General features: G+C 32.9%; 3 protein-coding genes across 5 annotated transcripts; 2 read left to right on the top strand and 1 right to left on the bottom strand.

Moving 5' to 3' along the window:
* The first annotated feature begins 1,463 nt into the window (after nt 1–1,463).
* Tsp97e (Tetraspanin 97E) lies at nt 1,464–4,119 on the top strand. 2 transcript variants are annotated; one of them, XM_076903001.1, is made up of 8 exons: nt 1,464–1,601; nt 1,685–1,818; nt 2,251–2,418; nt 2,549–2,647; nt 2,728–2,847; nt 2,932–3,060; nt 3,241–3,368; nt 3,554–4,119. In XM_076903001.1, the coding sequence occupies exons 2-7, from the start codon at nt 1,759–1,761 to the stop codon at nt 3,313–3,315; spliced, it is 651 nt and encodes a 216-aa protein (XP_076759116.1). In that variant the 5' UTR covers nt 1,464–1,601; nt 1,685–1,758; the 3' UTR covers nt 3,316–3,368; nt 3,554–4,119. The 2 variants fall into 2 exon arrangements, with proteins under 2 accessions (XP_076759116.1, XP_076759117.1); XM_076903002.1 differs by lacking the exon at nt 3,241–3,368 and having other exon boundaries at nt 1,524–1,818.
* A 2,621-nt stretch (nt 4,120–6,740) lies between these two features.
* On the top strand, nt 6,741–9,727 carry LOC143428281 (cyclin-dependent kinase 2). Of its 2 annotated transcripts, none has more exons than XM_076903018.1 (5): nt 6,741–7,107; nt 8,473–8,668; nt 8,746–9,018; nt 9,128–9,331; nt 9,409–9,727. In XM_076903018.1, the coding sequence occupies exons 1-5, from the start codon at nt 6,992–6,994 to the stop codon at nt 9,517–9,519; spliced, it is 900 nt and encodes a 299-aa protein (XP_076759133.1). In that variant the 5' UTR covers nt 6,741–6,991; the 3' UTR covers nt 9,520–9,727. The 2 variants fall into 2 exon arrangements, with proteins under 2 accessions (XP_076759133.1, XP_076759134.1); XM_076903019.1 differs by having other exon boundaries at nt 6,990–7,107; nt 8,393–8,668.
* A 1,292-nt stretch (nt 9,728–11,019) lies between these two features.
* Nucleotides 11,020–12,027, bottom strand: LOC143428209 (uncharacterized). Its single transcript, XM_076902930.1, has 2 exons — nt 11,968–12,027; nt 11,020–11,702 (listed from the first exon to the last, which is right to left on the bottom strand). Exons 1-2 carry the CDS (start codon nt 12,025–12,027, stop codon nt 11,031–11,033), a joined length of 732 nt encoding a protein of 243 aa, XP_076759045.1. The 3' UTR covers nt 11,020–11,030.
* Between the last annotated feature and the right edge of the window lie 2,399 nt (nt 12,028–14,426).

Here is a 14,426-nt window from a genome sequence, read left to right as displayed (position 1 = left end):
TACACGTGCCCTTATTAATTGACAAGATGGAAAATACAAAGATCTATGAATATATTGTAATATCATTTAAGTTGAAAGAGTAGAATAGTTTTGTAAATAAATTATACTTCTCTTACTAAAATGAAATTTATATTTCGTTGAAATGGAGAAGTGTCAATATATTAGCCAGATTTAAAAGTTGACTTATATTGGGAGAGGAAAGTTACTATGAAGAAAATAAGGAAAGAATCCAGGTATCCTGACTTTGAACTTACGGAGATGATTTCTAGCCGTTTTGGACAAATATTATACCAAATCTCGTCGAACAGTTTTACGAGATAGCGTCGTACTTGCAGTCATTCTTCGAAAGATATCGTATATCACCGAAAATACGTCTGCGCACGTAGAAATGTGTTATCGAAAGCAATACTTCTTGAAAAAAATTAATATTCAAATATTAAAGTAAAATATAAATCTGTTTTCGAAAGGGGATATTTTAATTAGTAACTACTGTACAAGTTTTTAATGTATTCATTATTTTTCGACTCATAATCGACCGTATTAAGTTCGCGTTGTGTATTCAATGTCTGCTGACATGATTTGAGAACAAATTGATGCCAGTAACCGAGCAGCTTCTGTCAATACAACCGTATTTACTAACAATTTACTAATTGAATTTAATCGCGAACGAATGCGACGAATCTTATATTCATTTTGTTGACAAGCTACGTAGCAGATATTCGAGAAATCTGCTCAAACAGAACTGACTGGCTCAATATAGGTACGTATAGATATAGGCAAGTATGTCTTCATTCAACATACTTACTTGTAAAGCCATACATTGATACCAGTTTTACCTTGAGAATTATTCCTTCTTATAAGAAAATTCCTTCTTATAATGTTAATTCTCTCTTTTTAACGCCAATTACATATAGATGTTCGCTTACGTTTCACTTTCATTCTCTTTCCCTTTCTCTTTCTCAAGTGACGTTCAAATAATTTAGAAACATCTCGCCAATTAATGAACACATATACCCATGCATTATCTCTGACGTTTGATTCGAATTATGCGCGGAGGATATTTAATGTTTGCATACGTTATCGTGATACATTTATAGCGCCCATAATTTTTGTCAAGAAAATGAAATCTTCGGGAGCACAGAGAATGTTTCATTCCGCGCTACCTTAAATTATTAAACTTACATTAACACAAAATCTAAATTAGTTATGCACGATCAGTAATCTGTATTTGTTTGAACAAAAAATTACATTTATTTCCAATTAACGTAAATTTGCCCATGATAATCTGTTAAATCGTGATCTCTCTCTTCTTCGTTACTAATTATTGTAAGATTCATACTTCTGTATATGTTATATTTTATAAGAAAATGATTAAAATACCGCATACTGGATACGACGCAAAGTAACCGCGTAAATGCAAATTATCGTACGTAATAATTATCTAGACGAGAATAGAACGCGTTTCTTGTACGCGTGAAACCTGTTTCTGAAATTTCGCGCGTAACGCCACTTTCTCGAGAGGTCGAACTCGTTCCGATCCATTCGAGCTGTTGTAGTGCAAGCAGTTATAAATTGTCTGCCATCAGCGAAGGGGTGGCGAAGTATTTATTCGTTGCACCTGTTAACGCACATGCGTTTGTCTTATTAGTTCGCAGTATTAACCGCAAAACATTCGAATTCTTAGAACACGGTGACTCGACGGTTCGTCATACCCTTGCGGGTGAATACAGCAAAGAGGGCAGAGCTCGATATACGAAGATGTGTGGTGGTTTTACGTGCTCCAAAAACGCATTAACAGCACTAAACATCCTTTACATCGTAAGCAGAAGTCCTGGAAACCGGGCTGTCAGCACAGTTTTCGAATGCACAGTGCTCTACTCGTATTTCGACAATCGATCACGTCTAGTTTCTCTAAAGATCCCTCCACTGCAGATTAGAGATCTCATAAACTGTCTGCCATTGTTGAGGGACAGTTTACTTTGCATTCGTAATTAAATAAATACAACAGAATTTTTAGAGGAATTTGTTTATCGATCTCTCTGATATTCTTAACGTTATTACGTAACTGTGACTTAATAATTGATATAACTTTTTAAGCCATGGAATTATAATAATAATAATGTATATGTACATGATTGTTTCCCTTTTGAATATTTATAAAAGATAAGAGGCACTAATACTATTAGAAACTTCTTAAAATGTTTTCAAGGTGTACAAATGTTCTCCTTAAATGGTGTGATAATGTTTTAGGTTGTTGCATTTATTTTGATCGGTGTAGCGGTTTATGGAAGAGCATCTGCATTAGTCACGAATCTTCCTATAATCGGTGGTATTTTAGCATGTGGTGTTATATTGATTCTAATTTCCATACTTGGTCTGATCGGTGCTGTTAAACACCATCAAGTTCTGCTGTTCTTTGTATCCTTTTATGAATAGATATTGTAGAACTGCTTAATGGTAGAAAAGCAATTAGTTCAACAGGCTGAAAATAATTGCTTGTTGAACAAAAGATATTTTCAAAGATACAATAACCTTAACTTCTGTATAGTACATGCTTATTTTGTTCCTGTTATTCTTGATCCAATTTAGCATCGCTTGTGCTTGTCTCGCTGTCAATACCAAACAACAGGAACAATTAGCAGAACAGGTAATATTATTATTTTTTATTATTACCACTGATTATTTAGTAGAATATGTCCTAATTGCATGCAACATTGGTATTTCTAGGGCTGGAGACGAGTTGCAAATGATTTGAGATTGAAAGTTGAGGAGACTTTTAATTGCTGTGGATTTAACGATACTGTAAGCACATTCAGAGATGATCAAGATCCGTTGTCTTGTAAAACCGTAAGTCTTTCTTATTCACTATTTACTATTTTATGAAGCTGTTAGAGAACATCCAAAATTTCTTATTTTATTCTAATTTTCCAGAAATTATGTTGCCAATATCCTGGAGATACTGATTGTGAATGCGCATCGTGTATGCAAAAATTACAGTCTACAATTGATTATGCCTTCAAATTATGCGGTAGCATAGGGTTGTTTTTCAGTTTCACAGAGGTAAGAATTTATAAATTGTCCTTCTTTACGTTATATATACATTCGATATGTACTCATTTAAGAATTCATCATAATAAATTGATATGTCGCTTAAAAACATTACATTTGTGAATGGTTTCACTTTGTTAGAACGAACAATGTTTTACTTTATAAATGTTTTAACTTGTGCACCCGTTACAGTTCGTTGGTGTTTGGTTGACCGTGCGGTACAGGAACCAGAAAGATCCACGAGCTAATCCTAGTGCTTTCCTCTAGTCTAACACCATCGCTATGTCCTCTGTCACCTCATATGATCCTCCTAATAGATGGTGGGTGGTTTCTCGTTGACATTTAGAGGAATATTGCAATATTGCATCAGTCACACATTTTATGCACAACATAACATTGTGCCACACTTATGTGTACTAGTTTTAATTAAATTCACAAAATTATATAACGGATACATACGTATATTATCGATCTACTGTAAATCTTGTATACACTTAATTTTCAGGTGATCGCAGCTTTCTTGGCAAGACGTTATAGAAACCAATTAAATCCGCACCAGAAATTTGTATTTACTTAGCATAATTATTTTGTCCGCTGGTATGTATTAGTAATTTAACCCTCGCAGTAACCGGCGATTCGGGCGACCGCACAGACGTCCACGCTTGAGGTCCCGCGGACTCGTAACTTGACTGTGCTTATACAAACATTTTAAACTGATATTCTATTATTTTATCGATCATTTCTAAAAAAAAGTTATGATAATTGAATAATATAAAAATTATAAAGGATTACATTTATTTTGTACCTATATAATTTATATAAAAAGTCTCATTTTCTATAACTGAATGTTCTTTATATACGTGAATGTTATATGTGTATATTATATTTGATGTCAGCCAATATTGAGTACTTCAAGCCGAACCTTTCAAATCTGGATCCGAACGGACCAGCTTAGACCAAACATGGTATGGCGAGGGTTAAATATAAAAACTATTGTTTTCCCTTTTCTTTTTTTTTTTTTTAACAAATCTAGGTTCCAGTAAGTAATTACATAAATGAATTTCCAACTCTAATCCCTTTCATTTATCGTTAAAAATGTTTTCTTGTTTGAGAACCAAAGAATTGAAAATTTTATTCCACAGTATAAACATCATCTTGCATATAATATAATTCTCAAGGAACTGTTTGTCTTTCACTGCAGTTTATAATGCTCAACGGAAAAAAGAAAAAGTACGTTTGGAAAGTGAACAGTCATAGATCTAGAATGAGTTAGAGAAACTATAGTTGAAATGTGTGCTCTAGTCATCCATTTAGAACAATTGTACTAAGCCTCAATGCGCCTTGTAGTTTAATACTTAGATACATTTATGCAAGCGTGTTTCTGTGAAATTTATTTTGTTGATTTACAGTAATGAAAAAATTAACGATATTTATTTAACAAATAATCATTTTTAAATATGTATAAAGCACAGTTTTAGAAAAGTTTCCGAAAGGTATATAATATTCCTTATACTTTGAATTATTCTAATTTAATACAAAGCTTTTGTATTTTTATTCCTAATAATACGTGCGTAATATCCATTGAAAATTTCTTGAAATTACTCGGTTAATAAATGATATAATGATGCATCAACCTTTCGAAATATACTTCACTTTATCAAATTAATCAAACGAGTTTAGACCAAAATATTTTATTGGAAAAAATCAATCTTAATTTAAATTATAAATTTTATTAGTGATTAGATTTCGCTAATAAATCAAATACACATTAATCTTATAGCGAAGATTAAAATATACCGCGATAATTAAGATACTACGCATAGGAATCTTTTGTCTTGACATATTATCGTAATACTGCCGTATATATAATAATAATGTCATAATTATTGGATTATCACGTTTAAATTGATCACTTGCTTCCCATAATCTTGATTGCGTATTTACTTCTTTCGTAAAAATCTATTAGACTGTACACCTAACTTTCATGCATCATGCCTTTAAAATAATATTGCAATCAAAGCTTTTGAATTATTGTACAATATCGTGTCGTAAGTTGTAGCAGTATAATCACTTAAATAATAGTCTTACAAAATTTATTAATACACCTAACGTTCATTTAACTTTATTTGATTTTACAATTAATTTACAGTTTGGAACATACAAGTTCCATTCCTTATGGTATACTACCATATATACATAATTTAGTTTTAATATTAATTCTTTTAGTATAAATAGCAAGACTGTAATAAAATTAAATCATAAAAAAGTTACAGTACATATAAAATTATCTTTATAATATAAGATCTAAGATTTTAGCTTATATTTATTTTAGAGCATTTCGAAATAATGCAGTATGTATATTAATCCCTTTGACATATATACTCCCAAAAATTATAAAAGAAATCAGTTTAAAAGTTACGAAAGACCATAGTAATTATTAACGAATAAATTTGATTATTAATACATTAAAATCGTATGCTAATCCCGCGATAAAATACCATTTAATTATATTTAATTAAGTTAGTTAAAATGTTGTTTATGCATTTTGCAGATATTCATATTTAGACATATCACGTAGCATTATAATAAATGATGCAATAAGGGATTAATAGGAACATATACCTGTTTAGTTTTCTCAGAATACATATTACAATTTTTATGCACAAGGGACATTACATTGCTGATTAATATCAAGTACATATACAAACTTGAACCAGATAAATGGTAAATTTTAATGATACTTTCGTACACGTGATTATTAAAAAAAAAAAATGAGAAAAACAATTCAAATGGAAATGTAATAAATTGTCATATTTAATCAGTGATTTAAACTTGTATATCGGTAAAATAATTCATGATGATGGAAATGAAATGCAGATTAATAGAGACACTGATTAAAATATAATAAACACGCGTACGTATTTTATTAGATACGTAATTAACTAATATGTTGCTGAATATATATATATATCAATCGATATCTATATATTAATTAATATCTAAAATTATGGCGATATAGTAAAAAAAACACTTTTTTCCGATGCACCGCTAAATTTGCACCAATTCAATGCGATCACAATAAGTGAAAAGCATTATTAAAAACCTTTTATGTGATAAATAATGCTTGATATAGTAACACCGAGTATAAAAGTGATTAATTTGAATTCGAATAATTTTATTCAATAGAAATATCCTATAATCATTTGAAAAGTATTTGTGAAATGCTTCTGTGCCGAATTTTTTACGAATATTCCTAAACTTATTTTGTTATCATTAATTTTGAATATTTTAATTCTTCGTACCTTTCGTATAGATTTATTATAATTATTCATATATTAATATAGTTCTAATTATAATAATATTATTGTTATTATTATATCTCTTATGTAGCATTCTTTCTTCAAATAAATACATACAAATATCACGAATAGCTTCGTATATTAAGTACTTATAGAATGTTTCTCTTTCTAACAAAAGAATGTTCAAATGCTGTTTCTATCACATTTTTTATGCTGTAAAGACTGCTCTATTATAATGTAATACAAACGATTACATAAATTCTAAATTAATACAGAATAGACGAACTTAATTCGATCCGTTAATTAAGTCCGTTCGTATCTCACACCTGTTACGCTCGTAGCTATTCAAACTAACGATCAATCGTTAGATTCGACGTTCGATCCTATCGATCTCTCGAATCGATTGTTTGCGTCAGAATAAAAATGGCTTCTGTGAAGCACGCATGTCAAGTGGATTACCGGTGTTGATAAACAAAGAATTCTAGTAAAACGGGCAGTAAAAAGTTATCTGTTAATCGTCAGAATAGACTGTCGATGTCTCATCGATATAAAGTTTCAAAAAATTTCGGAAACGTGTTGAAAATATTGCAACTACGGCGGAGTGTCGAAACGAGAGTGACAACGTCGAACGTGACGTTGAGGTTATGGACAACTTCGTCAAGATCGAAAAAATAGGGGAAGGGACCTATGGGGTGGTTTATAAGGCCAAAGATAAGTTAACCGGAAAACTGGTGGCACTTAAAAAAATTCGTCTTGAGACGTACGTCGATTGTAATATTTCTATTAAAATTTGGAACCCTTCACGTAACGTATATACCTATACGGGATTTGTATCGTTTACAAGCACATTACACTAATCCTAAAATTGAATATATCATTGTTTTTAACTCTCTGTTACGTACATCGTCGTATGTAAGTAAATTCGTATGCTCGGACGAGTAAAAGCGGTAACAGACGCACACGCGTGGGATTTTCCAAACTGCTTTTAAAAAATCATTTTTTTTTACAACACGTGTTCAAGAAATTAGTAAATGGGAATATAATTTTCTTGTTAAAAGAATGGACAAAAATATTGATGTTTACAGAGATAAACGAACGGTTGAAGTTTCGCGAAGTGTAAATTCGCAAGGGTGTTACACCATAAGTCCGCGCGTAACAAAGGGTTAATAACGACTCTATGCATATAATGGTATTTGAGCAAAATGGTTTTAGTGCATTTAGAAATTTGTTAAACATTTTACAAAATCTGTATTTTAAATATTTTTAATGTGCAGGTACATTCCTATTGATATTATTATTTCTTTTTTTATGTTAGCATGTACATAAATCCAAAAAGTAGCATACAAGCAATAAATATTTCCAATCTCTATGCATAACTTTTAATTTCTTATATTTGAAGTATATTTTACTAGTTGAACAATGAATGATATTTGTATATACAATGTAATAAACATATATGTTATACTACATGAGAGCAATTTAATATATTTATTAATCTTAATATATTAAAAGTTCTATAATGTACAGTAATTAAAAAATTGTTAAATAATTTTGTTCATTTTGCAAACATTTGAATAATTTGCACATTTCTAGGGTTGGTGGATTAGCTTTATGTAACCATCCTTGTTTAATCATATAAGTGTTAAAGGTAGAGAAATTAAAGCACCATATTGATTCAGCTTCTGCTTATATGCATTACTAACATATTTGCTAATTTACACATTGGGGTTAGCTGAATCTGCAGGGGCCACGTTACACTAAATTTTCGTAGCACCACATTATTCAGCTCGTCTCATTGTGTCATGCCCGGCTGGTTTTTTATTTTCATGTCTTTTAATTAATATCTTCTACATACGAACGGAATTCTCTTGTATGTTTTTGTCCTCCAATGTTTCCATCAAATTTGTGATTTTTATACTAATTGCAAAATTTTTACTAAGTGTGCTTATTATTTAAATTCATTGGAATTAATTTAATTGTCTTCGCTAATTGCTTTATGCATAAATAAATAATTGTACATGTATATTTATTATTGTTATTTGAAGGAAAGGGACAATGCAAACTTTTGATCTGACACTGATTATCAATATATGTGATTAAGTAAAGTAATGTTGATTTGCATCAGAGAAACTGAGGGTGTTCCTTCCACTGCTATTCGGGAAATATCGTTATTAAGGGAACTTACACATCCGAATATCGTTCAGTTATTCGATGTGGTGGATGGTGACAATCATCTCTACCTTGTTTTCGAATTCTTACAACAAGATTTAAAAAAGTTATTAGACTCGGTAAAAGGAGGACTAGATCAAGCTCTCGTCAAGGTATTGCCCTCAAAAAAAGAATCAAAGTTAAAAGTAGGTGCATGCATTGTTCAAAGACAAGTCTCTTATGTTTACAGAGTTATTTGTATCAATTATTGAAAGCAATTTCCTTCTGCCATCTTCATTGCATTTTACACAGAGATCTAAAACCACAGAATCTGTTGATAGATCGGGAGGGCCACATAAAATTAGCAGATTTTGGATTAGCCAGAACATTTGGTGTTCCCGTTCGAACATATACTCATGAAATAGTTACTCTTTGGTACCGAGCACCAGAAATACTTTTAGGAACTAAATTATATTCTAATGCGGTGGATGTTTGGAGTCTAGGTTGCATATTTGCAGAGATGGTAATGAAAATTCTGATACCAATCCAATATTTCTATATGAAATACCAATCGTCGATATTATATTATTATTCGTTAATAACTTTGCAAAATAGTAATGATATTCTTTCAGGCAACTAGGAGAGCTTTATTCCCAGGTGACTCGGAGATAGATCAACTCTTTAGGATATTCCGTACATTAGGTACACCCGATGAAAACATATGGCCCGGGGTAACGCAGCTGCGTGATTACACATCGATGTTTCCTAGGTGGGAACCTCGATGTTTAGACGAAGTTGTACCTTCCTTTGATTCTGATGCCAAAGATTTACTTTTGGTAAGAATCACTTCAGTAAAGAGTAACAATATTTTCTTCTTTATACAATTCAGTTTTAATACTACTCGTTTTAACAGAAACTGTTGACCTACGATCCCAACCAGAGGATAACAGCAAAAAAAGGATTAAGCCATCCTTATTTTACCGGAGTTACATTAGTTCCACCACCACTGCCAAAGAAAACTTAATCCGATATTTTATCACCTAATTTACCACACTCATCGCAATTTTATAATCGTTACAACGCAAAACTGTCTGATAATATAATTATTAAGATTAAACGTCTCCGGAATCTCGTCCTCGAACTTACTTTTAACACTGCCGGCGTACATGAACGCGTGTATGTAATAACGATACATTTTGCTGTGTACATTAAAAACCACTTCTCCACATTTTTCGTATGCTTATATTACCTTAAAAAATCCTAACATATATTTTCATCGATCATTGATATCCTTTATCGATCGTACAATGATTACCCCGACAACAAAACTTTGTCACCTTTGTAATTCATTTGATATCTCCCGCTTTAGATGTTAGAGAGAGAAAGATATATAAGAAAGCTATAAGAAAGAGTGAGACAGAATTACCTACTCCACTGAAGAACCACTGGCGCCATCTCTGTGAAAAGTGCTCAAACTGGTCGCTCAGCATTATCAACAGCGAAGTGAACTACTGAAGACTACTAGCGCCATCTCTTGGAAGGATGCTGAAGCTATGTCGGTAATTAGTTTCGTTACTTTCCTCAGAGATGGCGCTAGTAGTTTTCAGTAGTTCACTTCGCCATCGATAACGCTGAGCGACCAGTTTGAGCACTTTTCACAGAGATGGCGCCAGGGGTTCTTCAGTAGGGTAGTATCATCTGTCTCACTCTTTCTTATAGATTTCTTATATATCTTTCTCTCTCTTACTTCTTAAGCGGCGAATATAAAATAAATTGCAATAAAAATTACTGATATATACAAGCAATTACAATAAAACTATTGAAATATACATCCTGACAACACATCTTTGTCGCAATAAGTCCACTGTGATGTCTATTAAAATTGCACAGTGTGTAGTATTTATTATTTATGTACATACGTTACTTAATATTCTCGCTTGCAACCAACAATCGCTGTATCGAGTTAGATTGTAAAAAATAAGAGGAACAAGTACAATCTTATATCTTTGCTTCATGTTAATCTGTTTTAGAATCAAAATGAATAAACTGTTTAGTTTTGTCATTTTTAATATTCGTTTATAATGCGATAGTTCTGATGATACTTCTTTGGTTTTACAGGACCTGATGCGCTGGTGCTTTTTAAAGTGCTATGCGATTTAGCGTGTTGTCTGGGTACTTCTCTTTCCTGGCAATTTACGAAACGTTGTATGTACATGTGTTAATTGTATATAAATTATAATTTTCCACCCTCCTCCAAAATGCCATCTTTTGTACTGAAGATGCGGGGTTTCTATGATAAACTGTTTTCATTCGAGAAACTCAGATTTCCAAACGCTTCAAGCAGTAGTCTCTTTTGATCATTGTTGTTCCTTACTTTTTCTCAGAATATTACTCTTGTTTCACATAGATCAACGCAACACGTTAACTAACAAAGTGCGCGCGTGTTAGTTCAACTACCGTTCAACTAACTCGAGGAGACTTAAATTCTTAGGAGCTAGATTAAAAGAAATTTGTATGATAGCGTAGAAAACTAGTTTAATGTACGATGCGTTCGGTTAATTTCGGTAAATTAATTTTAGCATTGATTTCAGGCGGTGCAGTGGTTTCTTGGGGTGTGGGGGAGGGTGCCAGTTTTGGGAGCCGCAGTTCTTTTGGCGATTCTTTTCTCGCCATGCCAGCGTTTGATTTCTCTGGACTCTTTAGAGCATGCTTAGGGGAACGCGAAGTAGGCGATTTCGTTATTTTCTCTTCAGTGTTCTTCAACTCCTTCTGAGGACTACTAGAACGCGAAGAACTAGATAATTTGTGCGGTTTCTCTTCTGAATCTTTCAACTCAGAAGTATTGGAAATGCGTGGAGAAACAGGCGATTTTGGTGTCCTATTCTCTGGACTCTTTAACTGGGAACCGTTAGGGGATTTTAATGTTAGAGGGGACTTTGCTGGTTTGCTTCTCGTTAGCGTTTTATCCTCCACATTGGATCCTATCTTATTCTCATCTTCTATCTCTATGGTGTCAGAAGGTGACAAATTCTTTTTCGATCCCATTGTTTCAGGAGATCTAGCTAGACCACTTCTTACTGCTTTAGGAGTTACCATGGAAGATGGTGATGGACGGTTTTGCGCTTTTGTAGGAGTGCTTGGCGGCGGTTGTGGCGAATCGTCTTTACTCTGCTTGGCGGAAGAAATGTCTTCCTCGATTGTTTCGATCTGAAAAGTACAGATTAATACGTAAATTGAAGTGGTACAGGTATTCACAAATGATAGCTAGCGATCTATGGAAATTGTTGTTTAAAAAGTATCAAATCTCGATTGTGTTGGAACATCAACTGAAGAAGAGACACATTTTATTATTTAATTGCGATACGAACAATTTCCATTATCGATATTTTATTACATATATTCTATAATCGTCGTACACGTAATTAGAACTCGTAATTATTAAAATAAAAAAGTGTTATTTGTGCAGACTGACCTTAAGTAAAAAACGCGGTGAATTGTAGCGATGCTTCAGTGTCCGCTGAATATTATACATATACGTGAGGGTGAAGCACACGCTGTGCTGATATTCGAGAAGAAGAAAGGTATTTTGTCTCTGTTCAGAGGTTTTAGCGTTTGTAATTGTAAATGTATCGTTAAACTCTTGTGCTTGCAAATTATCTATCGCGTGCTATGTTATAATATCGAAATAACAAAGTTAGTTAACGAAAAACTTGTGCATTGAAACGCTGTTAACAAGTATTCGAGACATTTTTCATATTACTCTATAAATATGAACCGTTTGCGCTCGAATGGCGATTCATTCTTCGCAATGTTTCGCGTGGCAATTCGAGAGGCGACAGTCTCTGTTTATATTGAATTTCGTTATCTCCAGTTGATAGAAGCGAAGTATTGGTTCGAGAATAGGTTTGTTTTTGGTTGAAAAGTGACATTGCGACGTAAAATTCCTCTACGATGTGTTTAGCTTCAGTACAGTTTCGACGATCGTAGCAGGCACACGTATCGCGAAATTTTCCACTATTCCTTTCGAAAGTCTTAACGCGAGTTTGATTTTCAATTGTATGTATGTTCGTGTGATGTAGTATCGAGTGTGAAAAATAGAAAAATCGAGTAATAGACATGAGTGAATCCGGAAGTAGCAACGATGACCCACAAGATTCTGGCAATTCAGAATACCTTTGTAGGTGTTTATGCAAAACATCACACCAAACGCAACTACAGAATTTGAACTTCGACAATTATGTTTTTCAAGCTGTAAAACACAGATAATATATCAAAATGTAACACTTTCGTATGTTAATTTGTATATAAATTCATTTACGCGCGAAATCGTCTCGAGTTGCAGCGCAATCCGAAAAAATCGTCGAGCGCAAAGGGTTGATAAAAGAAAAATGAAACGAAGTGAAATCGAATAAAACGATGTTCGTATCGGATAAGAAATCGAAGTTAAAAATTGGGTTGTCACGTCTAAAAATGGAAACGATAAGGTTTCAATAAAAGCATAGTCGAAATTTAAATTTGAAAACGGAAAATATTATTACGATAGTCTTCTTGATATATTAACAGGTATGTCGGTACACTCGAACTGACCACTAGACGATCACTGACAATTCATTTGATTTTATGCACTTCGTTTCGCAAAATATCGTCTGGCTCGAAGGATCGACGCGCTCTAATCGATATAGAAGCAATAAACTGTATAAATAATACTTGTTATACATGTATCTCTTATCACGAATTATATAAAATTCTTCACGAGTTGATCTCCTCGAAATTGTTTGCAACCTCGGGTACCTTCTCTCTTTCGTCGATGTTTATTTTCATGGCTGTATCTCATACGAATCGTGCAATACCCATTTCTCTCTATGAACATATATAACAGGTAGAGACAGTTTACGTATCTACAATAGCGATATTACGAACTTATTTTTAATATAGAGTATGAAAACGCATGTCTTCGATGGAATGGCGTGAAATTTTCTTCGCTACGCGTCGTATGGTTCTACTATAATTTCTCCCTTATGCTTAAATGGGAATCCTACTTATTTAATTAGTATGTATGTACGTATGTATTACGTGGATGAGAGTAATTCTTTTCCTATGGAATAAGCTCTTCTGAAATTTGCTGCTTTTGGAATGCATCGATGCTCGACTATTATCTAGACATCACATCCGTAGAAAAAATTCAAAATTTCTTCAAAAAGGAATCACGACGGATCGTAACGTAATTTAAACGCATCGTTATGTAGCTTTCGTAGAAATGTTTCTTCGTTCTGTCATCGGGACCAAGCACACTATGATTTAGACGCACGTGATGTACTTGTTGTAGAACAGTCTCCTCCAGCGGATCAATTTCCGTGGAATGATATGTCAGTTTGCAAAAAAAAAAGGCAGAAATCGTGCTCACTTGAATTAACTCTTGAATATTAAATTTAAAGGGATGCATTGTAATTTAATACTGTGGCGTATCGTGTGCGAAATATTAAATATATTTTGTTAAGACTAGAAAAACGAAACGATATGTTTCACGTGGATCGACAAGTAGAGAAAGAACATTTCAGGGTAAATCGTGTTTTATCAAAAACTTTATTAACATTAATAATGAAATGTAATGGTGTCAGGGTAGAGCTGTATCTTCTGGTTGCTTCAAGAGTTAAAACAAATTGATTTAGTCGATGGGATGCGTTGTAAAGTATGCTAGCGGATATAGAAATGTGTCAGAGAAGGGGTGTGTATCACAGGAAGTGTTACGTTTTTTCCAAAAGTAATAATGACGATAAGAAAATTCTCTCTGTGGTTCCCTGAAGAGTTACGCGTTAATTAAGAGGCTAAATAAACCACAAAAAAAATGCATCATTGCGTTTCGTAATGTGAATATTAAAATAGCAAAAATTGAAATCTAATCTGTAGAGATCGAAATGCAAAAACTTTGTC

The sequence above is a fragment of the Xylocopa sonorina genome, chromosome 10, assembly GCF_050948175.1.
Source record: "Xylocopa sonorina isolate GNS202 chromosome 10, iyXylSono1_principal, whole genome shotgun sequence".
Lineage (NCBI taxonomy): Eukaryota > Metazoa > Arthropoda > Insecta > Hymenoptera > Apidae > Xylocopa > Xylocopa sonorina.
Note: the sequence above shows the minus strand (reverse complement) of the source record. Positions and strands in the feature narration are given on the sequence as shown.